Below are 22,191 nucleotides of genomic sequence, written 5' to 3'. Positions count from 1 at the left end.
TGACACAGGTCAGCTCCTTGCTTCAGCCGCATATGTGTCAGGGAGAGAGGCGCGCAGAGAGCGGCGAGGAAGGAAAAGGTAAGTGTAAGTGTGGAGGTGGAACGTGAAACTGGGGGCAGCTGAAGGAGAGGACGGCATGACACTGGGGGCAGAGATGGAGGGGACATGAATCTGGGGGCAGAGATGGGGGGACATGAATCTGGGGGCAGATGAAGGGTGTATATGAAGCTGGGGGAGAGACGGAGGGGGGACATATAATTTATGGGTGACTGTAGGAGGATTATACTGTGTGCGGGCACATGAAAAATTAATGAGTGGACGGAGTCAACACAAAAGTGGGCGGGGATAAATTTGCTGCGGCGCGCTGCACATTTTGTCCCTCTTTCGGTTCTTCAAAAGTTGGGAGGTATGGATAGGGTAGGTGATAAAATCCAAAACCCTGTAGACCCCTTTACCTCAGCTATCTCTGGTGTTTATTTAGTAACAGTGCACCGGTGTTATTTAACCCTTGTAGATGGAAATTGTCCATGAGCTTGTTACAGACCAGACATTATTGTACAGATATGGTTGGTTTTATTATAAATCCATCATTTCAGAGATCATTTTGGCCAAAGTTGTGCACTAAGATGGCTTCATCATGTGTGATATCTGCACAGCTCCTGTCCATGTATATTCTAATGGTGACATCACTTTCTGGTTGCGCCGTGTTCCGTTTTCTCCTATATATAAAGATTACTCCAGCGGCGACTCCAGCAATGACCAGAATACTAAGAAGAACTACAGCAGTGGTCAGGCCATGTGAGGACCTTTCTTCTGTAAAGACAAATATAGTTATTACAGTGACAAATCCTACAGACAGAGGTGACAGTAAATGAGTAATAATCCATCACTGTCAGTAGTCGTCACTTCTGGTCACTACTGTCATTACATCCCTCTATTACATCACACACTGAGGCTATGTTCACACTGCAAATCCACCATTTATACATTACTGGCTATATGGCAGAATTCCATGGCTTACGCTCTGATTCCTGACATGGATTTGCAGTATTATTAGCCCCATTCAATCCAGACCGAGCTAATCTGTAGGTATAAATATCCCACCGAAGCCCAGAAACCCCTTATAATGTCCTTTATAATATCCCAGATAATAGCGGGAGATAAGTGATACTGTACCTGTGGTCTCTAGTAGCTTCTCTGGGGGCAGCGGAGCTGAAAACACATCAGACAACAGGTTAGAAATCAGATTTTTATGTATTTTATATGTAGAAATGAGATGGTTTTGTATTTCATTGTGTTTTATCATTTGTATGATTGTATGGTAGTGACGGTATTATGGCTCTCTGGTATTTCATTGCAAAACATGACATTACTTCTTATCTGTGGGCAGCTTACTGCTACATATACAGTACTGTGCAAAAGTTTTAAGCTTCAAAAAATAGAAGGGTTAATGTTTTATTTTTGTCAGTTAATAAAATGAAGTCACTACTTGCAGACAGTTTTCACCAGAACTGGGCAGGGAGGTTGTCCCTGCCGCCATCTTGGAAAACTAAGCACAGATCTTCTGTGGATGTAGGCTTGCTCCAAGCCATCAAAAACATCAGAATTATCTTGTGTATGTCAGAAATCTTGTGCAAAAATTGTGGCTTATTCACTTCTCAGGTCTCCCTGTACGCCACTTTCCTCCAAGGGCCCCCTACTCAGATTGAGTGTGACAGTTCTGGGTGGCAGGTAGTGATAGTGCAGGCAGAATTTGCGTTTCACAATGTGAAAAGAAATCATGGAATTGCGCGCATGCGCAGTACACTCTGTTCGGCAAATACTTGGCAGAGCGTACTGCGCATGCGCGCAATTCCGGCCTTGCAAATATGGCCGCCGTCCATCCGGCATGCGCAGTCGGCTCTAACAGGCTCTCGCAGCCAGAGCCGACTGCGCATGCGTCATCCATGACGCCCAAACAAGACGACACAGAAGGGGAGGACGCAGCTCAGGCAGAAGGCGGCGCAGGATATGGCAGTTCCGGCAGCAATGGGGACGCCTTCATCGGCGTATGAACGCTGGGGCCCGCCCTCATTGCTGCCGGACACTCATTAGCATACCGGGAAAAAACGCTATTTCGGAGGATCGGCGCGGCGGAGACCACAGCAAAAGGTAGGAGATGAATAACCTTTTTTTAAGGCTATTCCGACGAGGTCAAGAGAAAAAAACTTCTTTTAATGGTAGAATCACTTTAAGCATCTTTTTAAGCCAATTCTTTATCACTTTTCAAGTTGGCTTAGAGTCACAAATTTGTTTCCCAAATAAACATATAAGCCTATAGCACTTAAAAGCCATCAAAATAGGCTAATATTTTTTTTACAAAACCTTTACTATTTGCAATGTAACTGCCACTTGTGTATAAAAAAAACCCCAACAAGCAGATTTTAGCCCAAAAAAGGGTCATCATCGGAGTGTTTAAACCCCTTCCCGACATGCGCCGTAATAGTACGGTGCGTGTCGGGTCTGTAACTATGGCGACCGCCCGGGAGCCGGGCGGCCGTCATAGTCGCCGGGTGTCTACTGCTTCAAGCAGTAGACAACCGGCTAATGCCTCCGATCGGTCCCCGGACCGATCGGAGGCATTAACCCCTCCGGCGCTGCTGTCAAAGGCGCCGGAGGCGCCATCTTCCCGGCGGCACATGGGCACCGCCATTTTGGCAGGGATCGCCGGCTCCTGGAGCATGCTCCAGGGCCGACCCCGCGTTGCCATGACAGCCGGGAGCCTTGTTAAGGGCTCCCAGCCAGTCTGCAAATTCTCTCTTTTGCAGGCTGGTGTATACAGCCTGCAAAAGAGATGATGATTTTTTGCAATGCATTGCAATGCATTAGCATTGTAATGCATTGCATTAGTGATCAGACCCCCTGGGGTTCAACACCCCTAGGGGGTCTAATAAATGCAAAAAAAAAATAAAAAAAAAGTTAAAAAAAATATAAAAAAATATAAAAAGTATTAAAAGTTCAAATCACCCCCCTTTCCCTAGAACAGATATAAAAGTAGTTAAAAACTGTGAAACATATACATGTTAGGTATCCGCGCGTCCGAAATCGCCCGCTCTACAAATCTATACAAATATTTTTCCTGTTCGGTAAACGCCGTAGCAGGAAAAATAGTCAAAAGTGGCAATCCGCCGTTTTTTCACTGTTTTAATTCTGCTAAAAATTTGAATAAAAAGTGATCAAAGCAATAACATTTCCCAAAAATGGTAGAACTAAAAAGTACACCCGGCCCCGCAAAAAAAGACGCCCTATGCATCCCCGTACACCTATGTATAAAAAAGTTACGGCCGTCGGAATATGGCGACTTTTAGAAAAAAAATTTTTTAACACCGTTTTGGAATTTTTTTTAGGGGTCAAAATGTAAATAAAACCATATAAATTTGGTATTCCTGGAACCGTACCGAAACACAGATTATAGGGGACATGTCATTTTGGCTGCACAGTGAACGCCGTAAAACCAAAGCCCGTAAGAAAGTCGCAGAAATGCATTTTTTCTTCAAATCCACCCCATTCTGAATTTTTTTCCTGCTTCCCAGTACATTATATAGAATAATTAATGGTGGCATCATGAAGAAAAAATTGTCCCGCAAAAATTAAGACCTCATATGACTCTGGGAGCGGAGAAATAAAAAAGTTATGGGGTTTAGAAGGAGGGGAGTCAAAAACGAAAAACGAAAATCAAAAAATGCCATCGGCGGGAAGGGGTTAAATGTTAAAATGCATAAAAGCTGATGTCAGTGCAAAGTATGGTTACACTCAGAGTCTGTACTTTCTTCTTAGGGAGCGTTCATACTACCGTTAGTGTCCAATGCTAACATGTAGGTTTTTGGTGTCCGCTCGAAAAATCGGACATCTTTGTCAACGGACAGTTAAGGACACCCACGGACAGTAAAAGAACACACCCGATGTCCATTTAAATAAATGCAAAATGTAACGGACACAGCTAAGGACAGTGTACACAACTTTATATATGTTAGGACTATGCAGCAGGTGCGGCCATGATATCAGAGTCGCAGCCTGTTCCACTGTTTCAACTCTGTCCAGCATGCATGGGGTTAATCTCCTTGCAGCTGATAGCCGTAGTTGGTCTGCTGATGACACTGGTGTCAGCCTATCGGCATTTGGCTTGAGGACCTGGGCAGGATGATCGGTCCCGCCTTCCCTGTATTTAAGGAGGCTGGTTTGGACGCCCAGGACTCTATCCTTATCTCAAATACTACATGCTGCACACCAGTGCAGTACTTAGTTTGGCAGAGTACTGCCTTAGCTAGGTAGGTGTGTAGTTAGAATTTGCCCTACAATTGCCCAGGGAATTCCCACCTAGCTAGCCTCTAATCTCCATTGTTTCATGTGCTGCGGCTGTATGTTTGGCCCAGCACTGGTATATGTTGCACAGTCTGTCAGTTCCTTAGGCAGGGGCTGTAGCCTGGGTGCGGCTCAGTAAGCTGCTGAGAGCACACGCTCATTGTTGGTAGTTTTGTCTAGTGGTGAAGTAACCACTAAGACTTTTGTATCCATTTAGCGGCCGCTTGGTTCTGCAGCACTCGGTGGTAAAGCCCAGTAGTGAAGTCTACTGTCGGGCCTTGTTCACATCTGTACGCCCTGCAGTTCTGAACCCAGTGGGCTCTGCAGGATATATTTATTTAGTTTTTTTAACTATATCCTGCAGACCGTAACAATACGCTCAGATTAGATGGATATTCTATGCCATTCCAGCTAGGAACCTATTCCCATGTCCCAATAATAACAATGATCTGAATGCCGGTGATAATCCTGTGTGATTTCAGCTTATTTTTACCTTAACAAATAATAGCTGCAGGTTTCTGACGACTTACTTTTTAAGGCCTTACATATGTACCCTCTGCGCTGACTGCACATTACGGTATTCCATGTTCCTTTTAGGGCATCCATCGTCACACACATTGAAGACGCATCTTTATAGGATTGTAAGGTGTCCCGGTCTGTGCGCCTTTCATCACTTCTTTCATCATTGGGTTTCTCACTGTTCCAGTTTACAAAGTCAATGGGGGTCTTGTCTAACCAAATCCAATTGTCTACAAAAACAAAGATTTCCATCATTTTCTACAGTATAACATGCAATGTATTGTAAACCACTTCCTGTCTGTGGCACTTTTCCATTTTTGTTTTCTTACTCCCCGCCTTCCAAATGCCATAACGCCTCTATTTTTCCATGTAAAGAGCTATATGAAGGATTAAAGGGGCTCTATCATTGGAAAAAGTCATTTTTCACTAATCACCTCCTTGCATAGCCTATAGAAAGGGTATTTCACATGTACCTTTTGTATGTAAATTGCCTCAGTAAATTTTGAATAAGTCCATTTTTATTCATAGGCTAATTAGCTTCTCCGTGCACCCCGGAAGTCTCTTTGTGCACTGTCTACTGTATATACAGCACAGGCTGCGGCTGCTGCTGACTCCTCCCTGCTCTCACACACAGCAAACAGTAGGGGGAGGAGAGCTGGCTGACAACTTCCTGTGCACCGAGAAGGTTAATTAGCTTACACATAAAAACGGAATTATTCAAACACTATTGAGGCAATGTATTCTCTTTTTAAAAAAAAAAAAAAAAAAAAATTTCATGAAATACATAGAACTAACAGCAAAATGCTGATTCCACCTGTGCTAATCTGAAAAAAAAAATATTCTAAGCATTTTTTTTTTCCCCAATAGAGATGAGCGAATCGAAGCTGATGAAGTGGAATTTGATCCGAATTTCAGAAAATATTTGATTTGCATTACCAGATTTCCTCACGCTTCATGGTAACGAATTGCATTTTTCCTAAAATAGCTGCTGCTCATGTTAGGACAAAGGCCAAGGAATTAATTTGGATCAAATAGTTTCGGAAAATTCAGCTAAGCAACTGAATCTCATTTTTAAAAAATTTGCTTATCTCTATTCACCAATACAGTTTCACAACCTATTCTAATCTGAAAAAAAACCCTGTTATTTAAAGGGGTATTCCCACGTCGCATACTCACCAGTCTTCACTGCTGTAAAATCTTCTTTCTTCCTGGTTTCTTGCATCATTTGGTGGGCGGGGTTTCACATGCAACCTGCCGTTTAGCTCTGCCCCCAAATTAGCATGTAGCGCCCACCCATATTGGACAATGAAGTACAGGCAGCAGCAACTCCATTCTGAGTTACATACAGAGACTGCCTGTCTCTGCCATAATGAACACAATTGAATTAGCTAGCCTGATAACTGGGAGAACAGAAGAAATTAAAGCAGCTCCTCTCCCCTATCTGAGAGCAGGAAGCTAGGTCACATGGTGTAGACACAGGAATAGCTAGAAACACAGGCTGGCTCCTTGCACTTAGCCCCTCCTCCCTCCCCCCTGAGAGCGGCAGATACATCACTTGACTTTTGAGCAGATAAGTCAAGGGCTGTGTCAACATTGAATTGAGTAAAGTAAGATAGTGGACAAACAAAGCAGTTTTGCTGAAGCAGTGTATTTAGGAAAAGTCTTACATCCACATTAACAAGAGGTATAGATAGGATCCTTGTGATGGGACAACCCCTTTAAGGATTTTTTGGGGGTGCTCTACTGCTTACATAAAACACAATGTGACAAAATGTGCTAACCTGAAAAAATAATATCTTAGGGCCCGTGCACACGGAGTAAACGTGCGCTCATTTTTGCAGAATACACGTGTAAAGAATACACGTGTAAAAATCAGACTCCCATTGACTTCAATTACATTTCTTACACGTGTAAAAAATGTGCCAAAATACGCTCAAATTTTTTTTTAGCTTTTTGACGTGTTTTTTACACGTGTAAAAAATGTCATTGAAGTCAATATGAGTGTGATTTTTACACGTGTATTATGCAAAAATGAGCGCGCTTTTACGCCGTGTGCACAGGTCCTTAAATAGTTTTTTGTTGCTCATGTATAGTCTAACAGCCTGCACTAATCTAAAAAGAAACCTGTTATTTAAGGATTATTTTCAGCTCTGCTCACTCAATTCACAGTGTGACATAATGTGCCAATTTGAAACAATTTTTGTTAATAATTTTTTTTGTTGCTCATATATACAGTGTTTGTATACAGTGTACAGATTGCGCTAAAAAAAAAAACTTGTGCTCTTGACAGCCCTGCCAATAGCCACAATGTTATACTTCCAAAGAATACAGACATTTTTGAAACCACAAATTTTGAGTCAGGGTTGTATGTTTGTTCATCCTCTCCCTCTGTTGCAACACATAATCTACCATGCAGTCTTTCTGTACTGTCAACCATGTCTATTATAGGGTTGAGCGATCGTGTTCGAGAATTCCGAACGCAATCTTTTTAGGTGGGATCGAGATTGGTGATTATTTCCCACAATGCTTTGCTACTGGCCAAGCATTGTGGGAAAAGCTAACAATGTTAACGTTTACACTGAGTATACGCTCCGCTCATTCTGAGTGGAGTGTATACTCAGTGTGAAGGCTCACTGTGGTTCCATAGGAATGAATGGAAGCATCCGGCACACAGCCTTAACCCCTTGCACGCCGGCTGCATCCATTCATTCTAATGGGAGACTAGCTAATATCTCTAGTAGCTACTTACCTGCAGAGATGGCTGGTCCGGTGCCCGGTGTTCTCGGTCTTCTTCGCCTTGCTGCCCCCGCCTCCCAGGTTAGTGTTAAAGAGCTAGGAAGAAGGTGGGCTTGTGGCTTAGGAGAGTGTGGGCGGGTACAGGGCAGGGAGACGTGACTGCCCCCCTCCCAGTACCCGCCCACACTCTCCTAACCTGGGAGGCAGGGGGCAGCAAGGCGAAGAAGAACGAGAACACCGGCACCGGACCAGCCATCTCTGCAGGTAAGTGGACACCAGGGGGGACTAAGTAGCCAGAGGATTAAAAAAAAAATCCTCTGGCTATTTTAGTGATTTTTTTTAATCACTACACAGCGTTTATTCTAACAATTAAAGCGTTCAATTGTTAGATTCCATGCTGTATAGCAAATAGGATTGTTTTGAAAATCCGATCTCCGATTAGTAAAAAAATCCCATTGACTTGCATTGGGATCGGAATTGGGATCGAGATCAGGTTCGAATGAAAAATGATTGGAAATCGGATTATAAAATCGATCCTGAAAAGTCAAGATCGGCTCAACCCTAGTCTATTACACTGACAGAGATCCCATTCTCTAATAGTCATGTGGCATCAACTGAGAGAGATATTCCTCATAGCCTATGACTTCCTCTTCTTCCCCTTCTTGATGATTTGGATGAGAACTACCAGTGTTTTTTTGCATGTAGATGAGGTATAGCTGGAAGACATGAGTGTTGGATAAGGTAGTAGTGACAGTGGGTGTGCTACTGTTGGTATTGCTGGAAGGGGAATTAGGGGGACATGTGTTAGGTATTGTGAGGGTGCAGAGTAATCCCATTGCCATGATGAGTCCCAAACAATGGGGAAGATTATGACATTACTGAATCTGATGATTGTTCTACAGACCAGGAAGAGAGTGGTTGCTACTGTAATAGTAAGAACTCAACCCGATGTGCAGTAGCAACATCCTAAAAGACCTGCCTGGGGTAGATCTAAGGCAAACCTTGGTGGTGGCACTGGCTGACTTTTCCACTGCTACCCGATTCCTATTCCCTCTCTCCACGATTGCCTTTGTTGGCAAACCACATTCACACTTAGCATATGGTCAACATCATTATCTTTATCTCTTTCTCCTCATCTTCTTCATCCACACCATTAGTCATTATCCATAAAGGAATGTGTGTCCAGTAAACAGCAATCTGTACCCCATCCTCTGGCCGGTCTGCAACTTTAACTCTCACTTGGCCAAGTTATTGGAGGTTTAGTCGCTACCATGTCATTTAGAGTTCCACAAATTTTTCTTCAAATTATGACATAGGAAGAAAATCATAAAAAACCCAACCCCACCATTGCTGATTCCAAGCAGCTTTCCCCAGAAAAGGGTAATTTAATTTGAGTTTATATCAATTTGTTTTCTGATAGACATACACGTCACATTCACTTTGACATAACTTTTGCTATGTTTGTCTTAGCCTTAGATCCCCTTATTTATATTTTGAACCTCCCACCCAGGCACCTCGGTAATAAGACCTCCAGACTGTTTCTTCACCTCTGCAAGGCTGCAAAGACCCATATTGCATTGGGAGAGCCCGAATCCCCCCTTTGGCACAAAACTCTTGGCCCGCACCAAGGATGTATGGAGCCTTGAATTTCTGACGGCCAGTCTCAACAATACATTGAACGCTTTCAACTCCATTTGGTCCCCTTGGGATGCCTATTGCGCACAGCGAGGCCTGTGACCTAGTATTCCCCCCTCACTTTCCCCCCACCCCCTTGTCTTTGTCTGTCTCCCCCAGTATTCTTGTTTCTCATTGCACTTCCTTAATATGACTCTTTGTGTTGTTATGTACTGCAGGATTGGCGGTGTAGCCTCTCCCTTATTTTCGTCTTCCTCTTTGCAATTGTTTTCTCACTTGTTATGTTAAAATTTTCAATAAAAATTACAGTTTTAAAAAAAAAGGTAGAAATCGTCAGGGCTCCTTGAACCTATCTGACCAGTGTTATACACTATTTTTTAACCGTTTAAGATTCATACTAAACTTGTTCGATCCAAAACGAATCTGGGATCTGAACCACCCAAACCCAAAACTAAACGATTCTTGAGTAGTTCTTTCATCTTGACTCTTGGATGCAAAACAGCTGTGAAAATAATGGACCCTTCACCCATTTTTTACAGCCATGTTTTTTCAGGGGTCGTGTGAATATAGCCCAGTGTTCTGATACTATACCGCTCTCATTCTTGTAAAGTCCGATCCAAAATGTATCTTGTTGGTTGCTGAGTAGCTCAGTATGATGGAGGAGGAAATCCACTTCAGTAGAATCTTCAACTGACGTTAAAGTGGCACCTAGAAAATTGTCATAGTGAATAATTCTGTTTGCTTGGAATTCATTCCTCCAGGTTATGGCACAACATAGTCAATGATCTGATGCTTCCTTACATATAATTTATGTCTAACCCTTTCAGGATCAATGCCTTCACAATACCCACCACCAATATTCACCATTGAGAATACTTTATTCTATGGTTGATTATGATGTTCGATTGATTTTTAGATAAATAATCTATTTGAATTCTTCTCTCTTCATTGATCACAATGTCCACTATATAGTTATATCAGCGCCAGTCACCGCAACTAAAAATTCAATTTTTACAATAATGTATATGTAGGACTTACCATACTGAAGACATTGTAAGGTTGCCTTGTACCACCAAGTGGGGGATGATGATTCAAAAATATAACAATGGTTACGGAAGGAAATCCAGGCCCTCGAAGTTACGTTTGGGCAGGTTCCGGGTGTTTCAGGTGGGTCAGTGGGAGGGAGAACTTTAAGACCAAAAGTTAGAAGACAAAATAGCTACACGGTCAGATATAATAGATTAGGTATAATCAGGGCCGGTATTAGACGAACTGTGACCCTGGTCAATATTAACAGCAGGGCCCCAAATGCTGATATACCAATAACGCCATCATATTTCCAGTGGCAGCACCTTTAATAACACCCCCTTTCTGCCCCCTTATATGTAATAATTTCCTCTTATAATAGCCCCCTTATATTTAAGTTTCCTCCCGTATACATAACACCCCTTATATATGTCTCTTATAATAATCAGCCTTGTATAGGAGTTCCCCCTTATAATAACCCCCTCATATATAGCAGTTTCCCCTTATACAGTCCTATGAAAAAATTTGGGCACCCCTATTAATCTTAATCATTTTTAGTTCTAAATATTTTGGTGTTTTCAACAGCCATTTCAGTTTGATATATCTAATAACTGATGGACACAGTAATATTTCAGGATTGAAATGAGGTTTATTGTACTAACAGAAAATGCGCAATATGCAATAAACCAAAATTTGACCGGTGCAAAAATATGGGCACCTCAACAGAAAAGTGACATTAATATTTAGTAGATCCTCCTTTTGCAGAGATAACAGCCTCTAGTCGCTTCCTGTAGCTTTTAATCAGTTCCTGGATCCTGGATGAAGGTATTTTGGACCATTTCTTTCTACAAAACAATTCAAGTTCAGTTAAGTTAGATGGTCACCGAGCATGGGCAGCCCGCTCTCAAATGATCTGAAAACAAAGATTGTTCAACATAGTTGTTCAGGGGAAGGATACAAAACGTTGTCTCAGAGATTTAACCTGTCAGTTTCCACTGTGAGGAACATAGTAAGGAAATGGAAGACCACAGGGACAGTTCTTGTTAAGCCCAGAAGTGGCAGGCCAAGAAAAATATCAGAAAGGCAGAGAAGAAGAATGGTGAGAACAGTCAAGGACAATCCACAGACCACCTCCAAAGAGCTGCAGCATCATCTTGCTGCAGATGGTGTCACTGTGCATCGGTCAACTATACAGCGCACTTTGCACAAATAGAAGCTGTATGGGAGAGTGATGAGAAAGAAGCCGTTTCTGCACGTACGCCACAAATAGAGTTGCCTGAGGTATGCAAAAGCACATTTGGACAAGGCAGCTTCATTTTGGAAACAAAAATTGAGTTGTTTGGTTATAAAAAAAGGCGTTATGCATGGCGTCCAAAAAGAAACAGCATTCCAAGAAAAACACATGCTACCCACTGTAAAATTTGGTGGAGGTTCCATCATGCTTTGGGGCTGTGTGGTCAATGCCGGCACCGGGAATCTTGTTAAAGTTGAGGGTCGCATGGATTCCACTCAGTATCAGCAGATTCTTGAGAATAATGTTCAAGAATCAGTGACGAAGTTGATGTTACGCCGGGGATGGATATTTCAGCAAGACAATGATCCAAAACACCGCTCCAAATCCTCAGGCATTCATGCAGAGTAACAATTACAATGTTCTGGAATGGCCATCCCAGTCCCCAGACCTGAATATCATTGAACATCTGTGGGATGATTTGAAGCGGGCTGTCCATGCTCGGCGACCATCTAACTTAACTGAACTTGAATTGTTTGTCCAAAATACCTTTATCCAGGATCCAGGAACTGATTAAAAGCTACAGGAAGCGACTAGAGGCTGTTATCTTTGCAAAAGGAGGATCTACTAAATATTAATGTCACTTTTCTGTTGAGGTGCCCATACTTTTGCACCGGTCAAATTTTGGTTTAATGCATATTGCACATTTTCTGTTAGTACAATAAACCTCATTTCAATCCTGAAATATTACTGTGTCCATCAGTTATTAGATATATCAAACTGAAATGGCTGCTGCAAACACCAAAATATTTAGAACTAAAAATGATTAAGATTAATAGGGGTGCCCAAACTTTTTCATAGGACTGTATATAGTAGCACTCATAAATATAGTAGTTTCCCCTTATATGGTATATAGCAACCCCCCTTCTGTGTAACAGTTTCCCCTTGCATATAGTAGTCCCCTTATGTATAACGGTTACTCCTTAATAATACTTCACCCTTGTAATAGCCCCCCTTATATTTAATAGTTCCCCCACTATAAATATTAGACCCCTATAAATAATAGTTTGCCGACTTTTCAGATTCCTTTCCCTTACCAGAAAACAATAAATCTTGTACTCACCTTAGGGTGCGTTCACACGATTTAAAATTGAGCGTGATCCGGCACGTATACAGCATGTCAGAGTTTGAGCGCTCAAAAAGATCCCATTGATTTCAATGGGAGTTACGAGCGTATACACCATGTTATTTTGCACCCGTGATTTTGCAAAATCACGGGCGCAAAATAACGCGCAAGATAACGCTCTGCACTATCCGGGATGTCATGTGATCGGGGGCCCTGCGTTGCAATGCATATGGACGGGTCATGGGACATCAGGCATGACACGCAAGTAAGCCTGCCTGGAGCCCATAGAGATAAGTAATACCATTTTTTTTTTTATGTTCCCTTACCTCTCCTGGGCCTCTGATCATTATAGTTGGAGGTCCGAAAAGACCTCCAAGTATAATAGTGCTTGTGGGGCCCACGGTGTCACTTATTGATCCCGGCCCCTGCCAGGATCGGTAAGAAAGTAAGGCCCATTACCGGCTGGAATTACTCCAGCCGGTAACGGCCTATTAAAAAAAAAAAAAAATGCAGCAGTAGCGGCTGTCCCCGGGCCCCCTAATGTCACAGGCCCTAACACAACCGCTGCAACCCTGGTAGTTACACCCCTGAAGCCAACTAATAGGAGGTGTACAGTTAGGCTAGAGAGTCTCAAAATACACCAGATTTATCAATTTACTTTTTGAAAATATTAGCCCCAGTATTCTAGCTGTGGTCTCACCAGCTCTATACAGCTGGATCACAATCTGTCTCTTCCTATTAGTTATATCTCTAGCTGTACAGCTGAGCATCCTATTGGCTATACCTCTAGCTGTACAGCCGAGCATCCTACTTACATTCCCTGCTGCCTGGCTGTAATGTACAATCATACTGAAGCTGTCTGATATCAGAACCCCTAGATCCTTCTCTTCTGAAGTCTTGGCTAACACATATCTATGACTATGTCTATGAAGTCTATGTTAGCTAACACCTATTCATGTCTTTTGTAGGTGGTGTCTCCAGATCTAGACAAAATGTTTCAGATGTGGTCTCACTAGTGCTCTATAGCAGGATTACAATCTCTCTTCCTTCTATATAAATCTCTATACAGCTGAATGTATGACTGGTTATATCTCTAGCTCTACAACGAAGAATCCTACTTGCTGTCCCTGCTGCCTGTGGATTCAATTTGAGATTGTAAGATATTGGGATCCTTCTCTTTTGAAGTCCTGGCTATCACAGAACTGATAAAATGATTTGGAAACACTGAGCTGCAGTTTCCATTGTTTGGACCATTCATCCAGTAAGGCTAAATCTTTTTCTATGTTACAAACCCCTCCCGTAGTAGTAAGCCTATTACCCACTTTTGTGTTATATGATTCTATGTTTCTATGATATGCAATAAATGTCCTATATGGGAAAATCCATTTAAGCTGCTGTAGTGGTGACACTAGACACGGTGAACTAAAAAAAAACACAGCTCCAACCTCTATGAAGATGTAATGAGAAAATGATCATGTCAGATCAGAATGTTTGACCGATATATGATACATGAAATGATAGATAGACTTCATTTAGACATCTTACCACTTGTATGTTTGCAGATAGAAGGATAACTCTCATTACAGGACGACGTCTTCCACTGACCATCTATATCCACATATACACAGGATGTGCCCATTCTTGGCTCCCCAGCGGCCCATCTAGTGTAGCGCAGTTTCCAGTTATCAACCCACTTGTATGTATTTCCAGTCTGAAATACCAATGGGGAGTCAGTAAGATATTACATTACGTCTTTAATAATATTATACAATTCTAAGCTATTTTTACATGTTTTAGGGGATGGACAACCCCTTTAATGACTAGCTTTGATACCAATTGGCACAATATCTAGTAACAGTGTGCCTTATGTACGAGAACCAAAAAGGAAATGACAATGGACTCCTGATTATGGGTTAGCTGTATGTATGAGCCTATCAGATGGGGGTAGTGGAGTCATCCAGAGCGGGAACCTTCTCTCATAGTTATTGTCCTCATGTATGGTCTGTAGACTTTAGCGTTGCGGCATCTTGCTTGTTTACACATCTCCACATTTCTATTCTAATTTTATTAAAAATTAATGTTAAATAATAAAAATATTCCCACCTCGTTCCTACTATACAGGCCAATCCAAAAAGGCTTATTATGTTTAGCCAGGTGAACTCTTAGGAAAGATGTGGTGTACCCGTCCAAGATGCTGGCTAGCTGTGAATTATCCTTCAGACACTCCTGACCGGCCTCATCCCAGGTCCTTTTGGTTGTATCAAACTTGTAGGTGGCGTCTCCATATTTATAGTGATCTGAGGGACTGGTGGGGATAACTGGTAGACTCGGATCTAAAGACGAAATGAAGATAAGAGAGTTACTGTACATGTAGTGGAAGACGACAGACTATTACCTGGAGGGGAGTTTCCAAAATGGAATTTTGTAGAAAAAACGCACTGCAGTTTTTTATTCAGTTCTTTGAACCCAAGGCAGAGAGAGATACTGCAGAGAAACGTAAGATCTTCCTCTGTATTTCCCATTTATTTTGAAATAATGAGATGTGATTTTCCAAAAAATTCTGTGTGTGAATAAGGCGAGGTTCACATCTGCGTTGGAGACACCAATGCAGATTCTGCCTAATCAGTATAGTATCAGTATATTTCAGTTTAAAACAAACAGAAACCCGATGGGCACCCGGTGGACTCCATTATAGTCTATGGGGTCCACGGGTAACCACTTTTTTAGCGGACGAGTTGGAGAGACCAATGTTAGTGTGAAACTAACATAATCCTTAGACTAAGGGAGCATTCACACTGCGTAACGTGCCGCGAGATTTGGCACGTGTACGCCGCGTGACCCTTTGCGTGCCGTACACGCTCCCATTCATTTCAATGGGAGCGGGGAGCGTATGCGCTGTGCTAGTTTGCGGCCGTCCATTTATTCACGGCCACAAACTAGCGCGGCGCATACGCTCCCCGCTCCCATTGAAATGAATGGGAGCATGTACGGCACGCAAAGGGTCACGCGGCGTACACGTGCCAAATCTCGCGGGACGTTACGCCGTGTGAATGCTCCCTAAACACTAAAATCCCATCCACTTTGCAGGGACTGGCAAACGTTGCATTTTTTTGCAGCGGCATTTTTGCTGTGGCCAAACCACTGCGTTAACGCCACATGGTGCCCCGGCTAAAAAGTGCTTGTGTTTTCACTGCTTTTCACTTTTCATTTTTCTAAATCTCATTCACTTTCCTGGGACAGTCAATGACAACATGTTTTTCTGCTCTACTGATAACAGCCATAAAATCTGCATTTACGCAAAGTTTGGTGGCAGCTATGAAGTGACAGGAGCCACAGTTGGTCTATGACTGTTTTGTGTAGGTCCTGATTTACCAATCCCATAACCAACAAGTTTGGAAAATTCTCTGAGCCAGTCCTGTACTCTCATAAACACATGTATTATGATAGGGATCCATAAAAGAAGGCCACTGGGGGCAGCATTGAGGTAGGTCCCACCTGCAAAACCTCCAGTGTACTTGTATTGCGTCCCCCAGTGTGACCTGCCCTAATAGATGACGTCTCGCTGATGGAATTCCGCACTGCTGATCTCTGACTATGGGGAAAAGTCTCCCCGATTAGAGCAGCAGATAAAAGAAATGTCTCCGCCATAACTGATCTTACCCTTAGATTTCTGGCAGATGTATCCTCTGTCCAGACTACAATCCTGCGCAATCCACGTGCCAGCGTTCAGTAAATTCCCACGTTGCAAAGCCACACAACTTTTCTTAAAAAGATGAAATTATTAAAAAAATGACTTTAGAAAAATGACACAATCTCATGAACAGTACAGTACTAAAGTTTTAGGCAGGTTTGGAAAAAATACTGCAGAGTAAGAATGCTTACAGAAATATAAGGATTAATAATACAGACTGGATTAGCTCCATATGGTTATAGATTTGTTGTGAAATCCACAATAAAATTCTATTAAAAAGTTCAGTACAATGCATAGGATTTAGAAAACTGAAGGTGAACATGGTGGGTGCCCAGGTAACCCCTCCCCTGCCTCCTGCTTGTAAGATCACACAGGAAGAAAACTATCTCACAAGTGCAAACTGCAGTGTAAGATATGGGACATTTTGGCAAATATAATTTTTTTTCATGTAAATTATTCAACTCACTGGAGAGGTAAAGTTACACTAGACAGTCTAACAAAGCAACAAAGAGCGTCACTGAAGGAGTAAATATGAAATATCAAATATAACCGATGCAATAAAACTCCTAACACTCAGTGGTGTCCAGTGACACATTTCTAAAAACCATTCTAATGGGGCAACCATTGATGTGAGATTTGTGGACATAAGGTGTAATACAGCTGGGGTGAGTTTGTGAGTTAATTTTGGAGCTATATATACCTTGTTTGTTTGATCCACCTTTGTCCCTGGACGAAGCCCCATTAGGTGGTGAAACGCGCATAGGATAAACAACTAGTAGATATGGACAACTAGTAGATTACCCGGTGGCTTCGCTTGCGGAAAATGTGTTAAATTATAAAGGTTATGCTAAAGTAAAATTTTCAGTGTCACAGTAAAAAATGTTTCCACTTAAAATTTTTATTTTGGCATTTTACTAATCTGTCGTAATATTGACATGAACGTTTTTTTCATTTCACCTTTTTTTTTTAATTGATTTTACATAGTCAATACATAATACTGTGTGCAGGGGCCACTATGGGGCATAATACTGTGTGCAGGGGCCACTATGGGGCATAATACTGTGTGCAGGGGCCACTATGGGGTATAATACTGTGTGCAGGGGCCACTATGGGACATAATACTGTGTGCAGGGACCACTATGGGGCATAATAGTGTGTGCAGGGGCCACTATGGGGCATAATACTGCGTGCAGGGGCCACTATGGGGCATAATACTGTGTGCAGGGGCCACTATGGGACATAATACTGTGTGCAGGGGCCAGTATGGGGCATAATACTGTGTGCAGGGGCCACTATGGGGCATAATACTGCGTGACAGGGGCCACTATGGGGCATAATACTGTGTGCAGGGACCACTATGGGGCATAATACTGTGTGCAGGGTCCACTATGGGGCATAATAGTGTGTGCAGGGGCCACTATGGGGCATAATACTGTGTGCAGGGACCACTATGGGGCATAATAGTGTGTGCAGGGGCCACTATGGGGCATAATACTGTGTGCAGGGGCCACTATGGGACATAATACTGTGTGCAGGGGCCACTATGGGGCATAATACTGTGTGCAGGGGCCACTATGGGGCATAATACTGCGTGCAGGGGCCACTATGGGGCATAATACTGTGTGCAGGGACCACTATGGGGCATAATAGTGTGTGCAGGGGCCACTATGGGGCATAATAGTGTGTGCAGGGGCCACTGAGGGACATAATACTGTGTGCAGGGGCCACTGAGGGACATAATACTGTGTGCAGGGTCCACTATGGGGCATAATAGTGTGTGCAGGGGCCACTATGGGGCATAATAGTGTGTGCAGGGACCACTATGGGGCATAATACTGTGTGCAGGGACCACTATGGGGCATAATAGTGTGTGCAGGGGCCACTATGGGGCATAATACTGTGTGCAGGGACCACTATGGGGCATAATAGTGTGTGCAGGGGCCACTATGGGGCATAATAGTGTGTGCAGGGGCCACTATGGGGCATAATACTGTGTGCAGGGACCACTATGGGGCATAATAGTGTGTGCAGGGGACACTATGTGACATTATACTGTGTGCAGGGGCCACTATGGGGCATAATAGTGTGTGCAGGGGCCACTATGGGGCATAATACTGTGTGCAGGGGCCACTATGGAGCATAATAGTGTGTGCAGGGGCCACTATGGGGTATAATAGTGCGTGCAGGAATGCGCTGGGGTGAGTTGGTCGGGGTCTTCAGTTTTGAGGGGGTGGGGGGGCACGTCAAAAGTTCGCCACAAGGCCCCGCTATTCCTGATTATGCTACTGATTTACACCCAATTAACAACATAGTGCAGCCCTTCCCCCTCTCCCTCCAGTGTCATCTATAAGTAGTTCAATGGCAAAAGAGTAAAATTGTTTTACAGTTACACAACTATCTATTGCACTGCTTCAGTGATGAAAGCTCCTGTATAATAAGCAATAATGACAATCTTACTTTCAGGCAGTTTTTGTCTGACCCATATTGCTGCTCAGTAAGGCTGCTTGCACACTACAGCATCACTACGGTCTACGGGCCATGGATTGTACATCTCCATAGACTTGTATGGAGCCTGCAAAATTCATAGCGTTGTGCACAAAGAAGTCTATGGAACCGCCAAAGCCATGGCCTTGAGGCCTGTGAAAAATACTAGTGTGCAAGCAGCCACTAAGGATACCAGACGTGTTTTGTCATTGCATGCGTGCGTGTACATGTGTGTGATCCATCAGTATGTAAGCGTGAGTGCATGCACATGTGTATGGTCCGTGTATATGTATGGGTGTTTGTGTGTGATCCATGTGTATGTTTGCATGTGTGCATGCACGTGTGTGTGGTCCATGTATATGTGTGCGTGTGTATGCTCACGTGTATGTGTGTGATCCATGTGTATGTATGCGTGTGTGCATGCACGTGTGTGTGGTCCATGTATATGTGTGCGTGTGTATGCTCACGTGTATGTGTGTGATCCATGTGTATGTATGCGTGTGTGCATGCACGTGTGTGGTCCGTGTATATGTATGCGTGCATGTGCGCATGTGATCCATGTGTTTCTGCTTGCACAGAGCAAGTGTCCATGTGTGCGGTAGCTGTGTGTGAGTACGCATGTGCTCTGTTCTTCCGTGTGCATAGTGTGCATCCATCTGAGTGTGTTTGCATGTGTGTGTGGTTCATGCGTGTGCGGTCCGTGTGTGTGGTATTTATGGGGTGGTGTGGTATTTGTAGGGTGGTGTTTGTGTTGTGTGTGTCTAGAGTGCTCTGGTGTTTGTGTGGTGTGTTGTGGTATTTGTGTGGTGTTGTGCTTTTGTGTTGGTGAATGTGTGCTGTCTGTGTGATGTATATATGGTGTTTGTGTGTTGTGTCTGGTGGTGCGGCCCCTTTAGCAGCGACTCTTTGGCGCCGTCGCTGTAATCCGTCCCTGTCAGTCACAACTGTTGTCTTCCCCTCAGCGCTCTCACTTTCACTTTTCCCCATTATATGTATAGGGCCTAACTCTGGGGCTCCTATCTTATGACGGGGGGGGGACACTAGCGAGATATAACGTGCGCAGTATTCCGATCCTGTGCGTGGAGAGGGGGCGTGCCAAATTTCAGCCAAATCAGGCGAGAACTGTGGATTTGTATAGAGCAGACTACTACAGATATTGAGTTATATATATATATATATATATATATATATATATATATATATATATATATATATATATATATATATAGACTATGGTATTCACCAATTCTAGGATCTTTTATTTCACTATAGATTACCTAATTGTGACATTGAGTATATTTCTATTCTCTACCACTCACCGGTGTGGCTTACTGGCAGTATGACTTCATTGTTTTCCCCCTTTGGGGGCATTCACACTGAGTAAACGCTAGCTTATTCTGAACGTAAAACACGTTCAGAATAAGCGGCGTCTAAAGCAGCTCCATTCATCTCTATGGGAGCCGGGATACGAGCGCTCCCCATAGAAATGAATGGGCTGCTTCTTTCACTCCGAGCAGTCCCATTGAAGTGAATGGGAAGTGCCGGCGTGTACGCTCCGGCATGAGCAGAGCTTGCCGTATACGCCGGCACTCCCCATTCACTTCAATGGGACTGCACGGAGTGAAAGAAGCAGCCCATTCATTTCTATGGGGAGCGCTCGTATCCCGGCTCCCATAGAAATGAATGGAGCTGCTTTAGACGCCGCTTATTCTGAACGTGTTTTACGTTCAGAATAAGCTAGCGTTTACTCAGTGTGAATGCACCCTTAATGTGTATTTTTGTTTGTACTTTTTTGCATCCATGTTTTTAATTCCAGAAACTAATACATGTTATTAGTTTTATTATAAAGTGTGGTTGTTCTACTCATTTTCTATGGTGTAGCAGTCATCCCTCTGCCAAATGGTGACAATTTGTGACCATTTGTGCAAGTGACTTAGAGGGACTCCCTGCACCATCTCCACTGCAAATTGTCATGGTGTGACTGGGTCATCTGCCTCGTCTTCTTCACCTCCCTCTTGCTCTTCTGGCTGCTCCTGTACCTCCTCTCCTGTCACCTGCGTAGAAAAACCACCCATTTCTCTAAACCTTGCTTGTTCTTCAATGGCCTCCAGTTCATCCCCCACATGGCTCATGTGGCCAGTACATGTAGGTGCCATGTCTGCAGTCCCCTGACCAGCCACATTTGCCAGCATCTTTTCCAGGATATGAATCAATGGTTTATCCTGTAGTCCTGGTGACTGACAAAGTGGCCTCCTCAAAGGGCACGAGCAAACAGCAGGTGTCATGCATGAGCTGCCACTGGCTAACATTGAAGTTACAAAGGGGAGTGCCTCTGTCTGTTTGGCTCAGCAAGAAATTTTTTACAGCCTCTCTCTATTTGTACAGTCAGTCCTGTTGCAGAGTGTGAGTGCTGGATGTTGCAAAGACAAAGCTGACTGTTGTATGTCTCCAACAAGTCCAACATATGGAGGGTGGAATTCTGTTCAGCCAGAAATAGTCCCTTCCATTGTTAATTAATATGGTTGTACATATATGTAATAAAAATTACTTACAGGTAAATCTTCAGACTTCCATGGATATCCTTTGGCCCAGTTTGTATAATACACTCCACTTTGATCTATCCAGAGAAAGTTGCGGATATTACCTTTGTTGTGTAATCCGATCCAGACATCGACCGTAATGTTTATTAAATGAGACATCAGAAAAGCTGTAATAAAACATATGATATGTATGTATTATATATGTATCACCATGTAGGGAAACACAATGCAGTAGAGCCAATACAGAGGGGCGTAAGGGCAGGAGGTTGTAATTGACCATAAATGAAACCCAAATAAGAGGAATTGTCAATATTTTATTTATTAAACCGGAATCTATCACTTTTATTCTAATCTCTTTTTATTTGCTGATTGCTTATTATTTTTATTCTATTTCCAGTACATGACTACGGGGGCAGCAGTGTTCGGGAAAATACTTTGGGAAAGTATTTTAAATACAAAATACTTATGACTGAAGTATTTTAAATAGAAATACTTGAAAAAAATTAAACAAAAAATTTAATAAAAACAAAAAATGGAACAATTGAACATAAGCTAAAAGAAGCTAATTTACTTTATTTCATGACAATCATACAGTAATATATTCCTGATCGGATACTTTAAAAAACAAAAACAAGTAAATAACATGTTAAAAACATAGAAATTGTTCGTTTTTATTAGAGATGAGCGAGTAGTGTTCGATCGAGTAGGTGTTCGATCGAATACTACGGTATTCAAAATTCTCGTACTCGATCGGACACTACTAGCTGTTCGAAGTTTAAGGTTCGATGCAGAACCAGCGTTGATTGGCAGAATGCTATACATTGCCAATCAGCGCTGGTTCTTCTCTTACCTTTCCGAAGAA

The 22,191-nt window shown here is 42.8% G+C and overlaps 1 protein-coding gene across 1 annotated transcript in view; it reads right to left on the bottom strand.

The window, feature by feature from the left end:
• Positions 1 to 592: 592 nt before the first annotated feature.
• Positions 593 to 22,191, bottom strand: part of LOC142201185 (macrophage mannose receptor 1-like) — an 87,184-nt gene continuing 65,585 nt past the window's right edge. Inside the window, exons 22-31 of the mRNA XM_075272013.1 lie at positions 21,342 to 21,496; positions 20,772 to 20,783; positions 16,275 to 16,377; positions 14,718 to 14,947; positions 14,160 to 14,325; positions 10,270 to 10,419; positions 9,823 to 9,939; positions 4,872 to 5,090; positions 1,177 to 1,212; positions 593 to 813 (exon numbers count right to left, since the gene is read on the bottom strand). Of these exons, the coding sequence (XP_075128114.1) occupies positions 593 to 813; positions 1,177 to 1,212; positions 4,872 to 5,090; positions 9,823 to 9,939; positions 10,270 to 10,419; positions 14,160 to 14,325; positions 14,718 to 14,947; positions 16,275 to 16,377; positions 20,772 to 20,783; positions 21,342 to 21,496 (1,409 nt within the window). The remainder of the gene's footprint in view (positions 814 to 1,176; positions 1,213 to 4,871; positions 5,091 to 9,822; positions 9,940 to 10,269; positions 10,420 to 14,159; positions 14,326 to 14,717; positions 14,948 to 16,274; positions 16,378 to 20,771; positions 20,784 to 21,341; positions 21,497 to 22,191) is intronic.

The sequence above is a fragment of the Leptodactylus fuscus genome, chromosome 4 (genome assembly GCF_031893055.1).
Source record: "Leptodactylus fuscus isolate aLepFus1 chromosome 4, aLepFus1.hap2, whole genome shotgun sequence".
In the NCBI taxonomy this organism is placed as follows: Eukaryota; Metazoa; Chordata; class Amphibia; order Anura; family Leptodactylidae; genus Leptodactylus; species Leptodactylus fuscus.
Note: the sequence above shows the minus strand (reverse complement) of the source record. Positions and strands in the feature narration are given on the sequence as shown.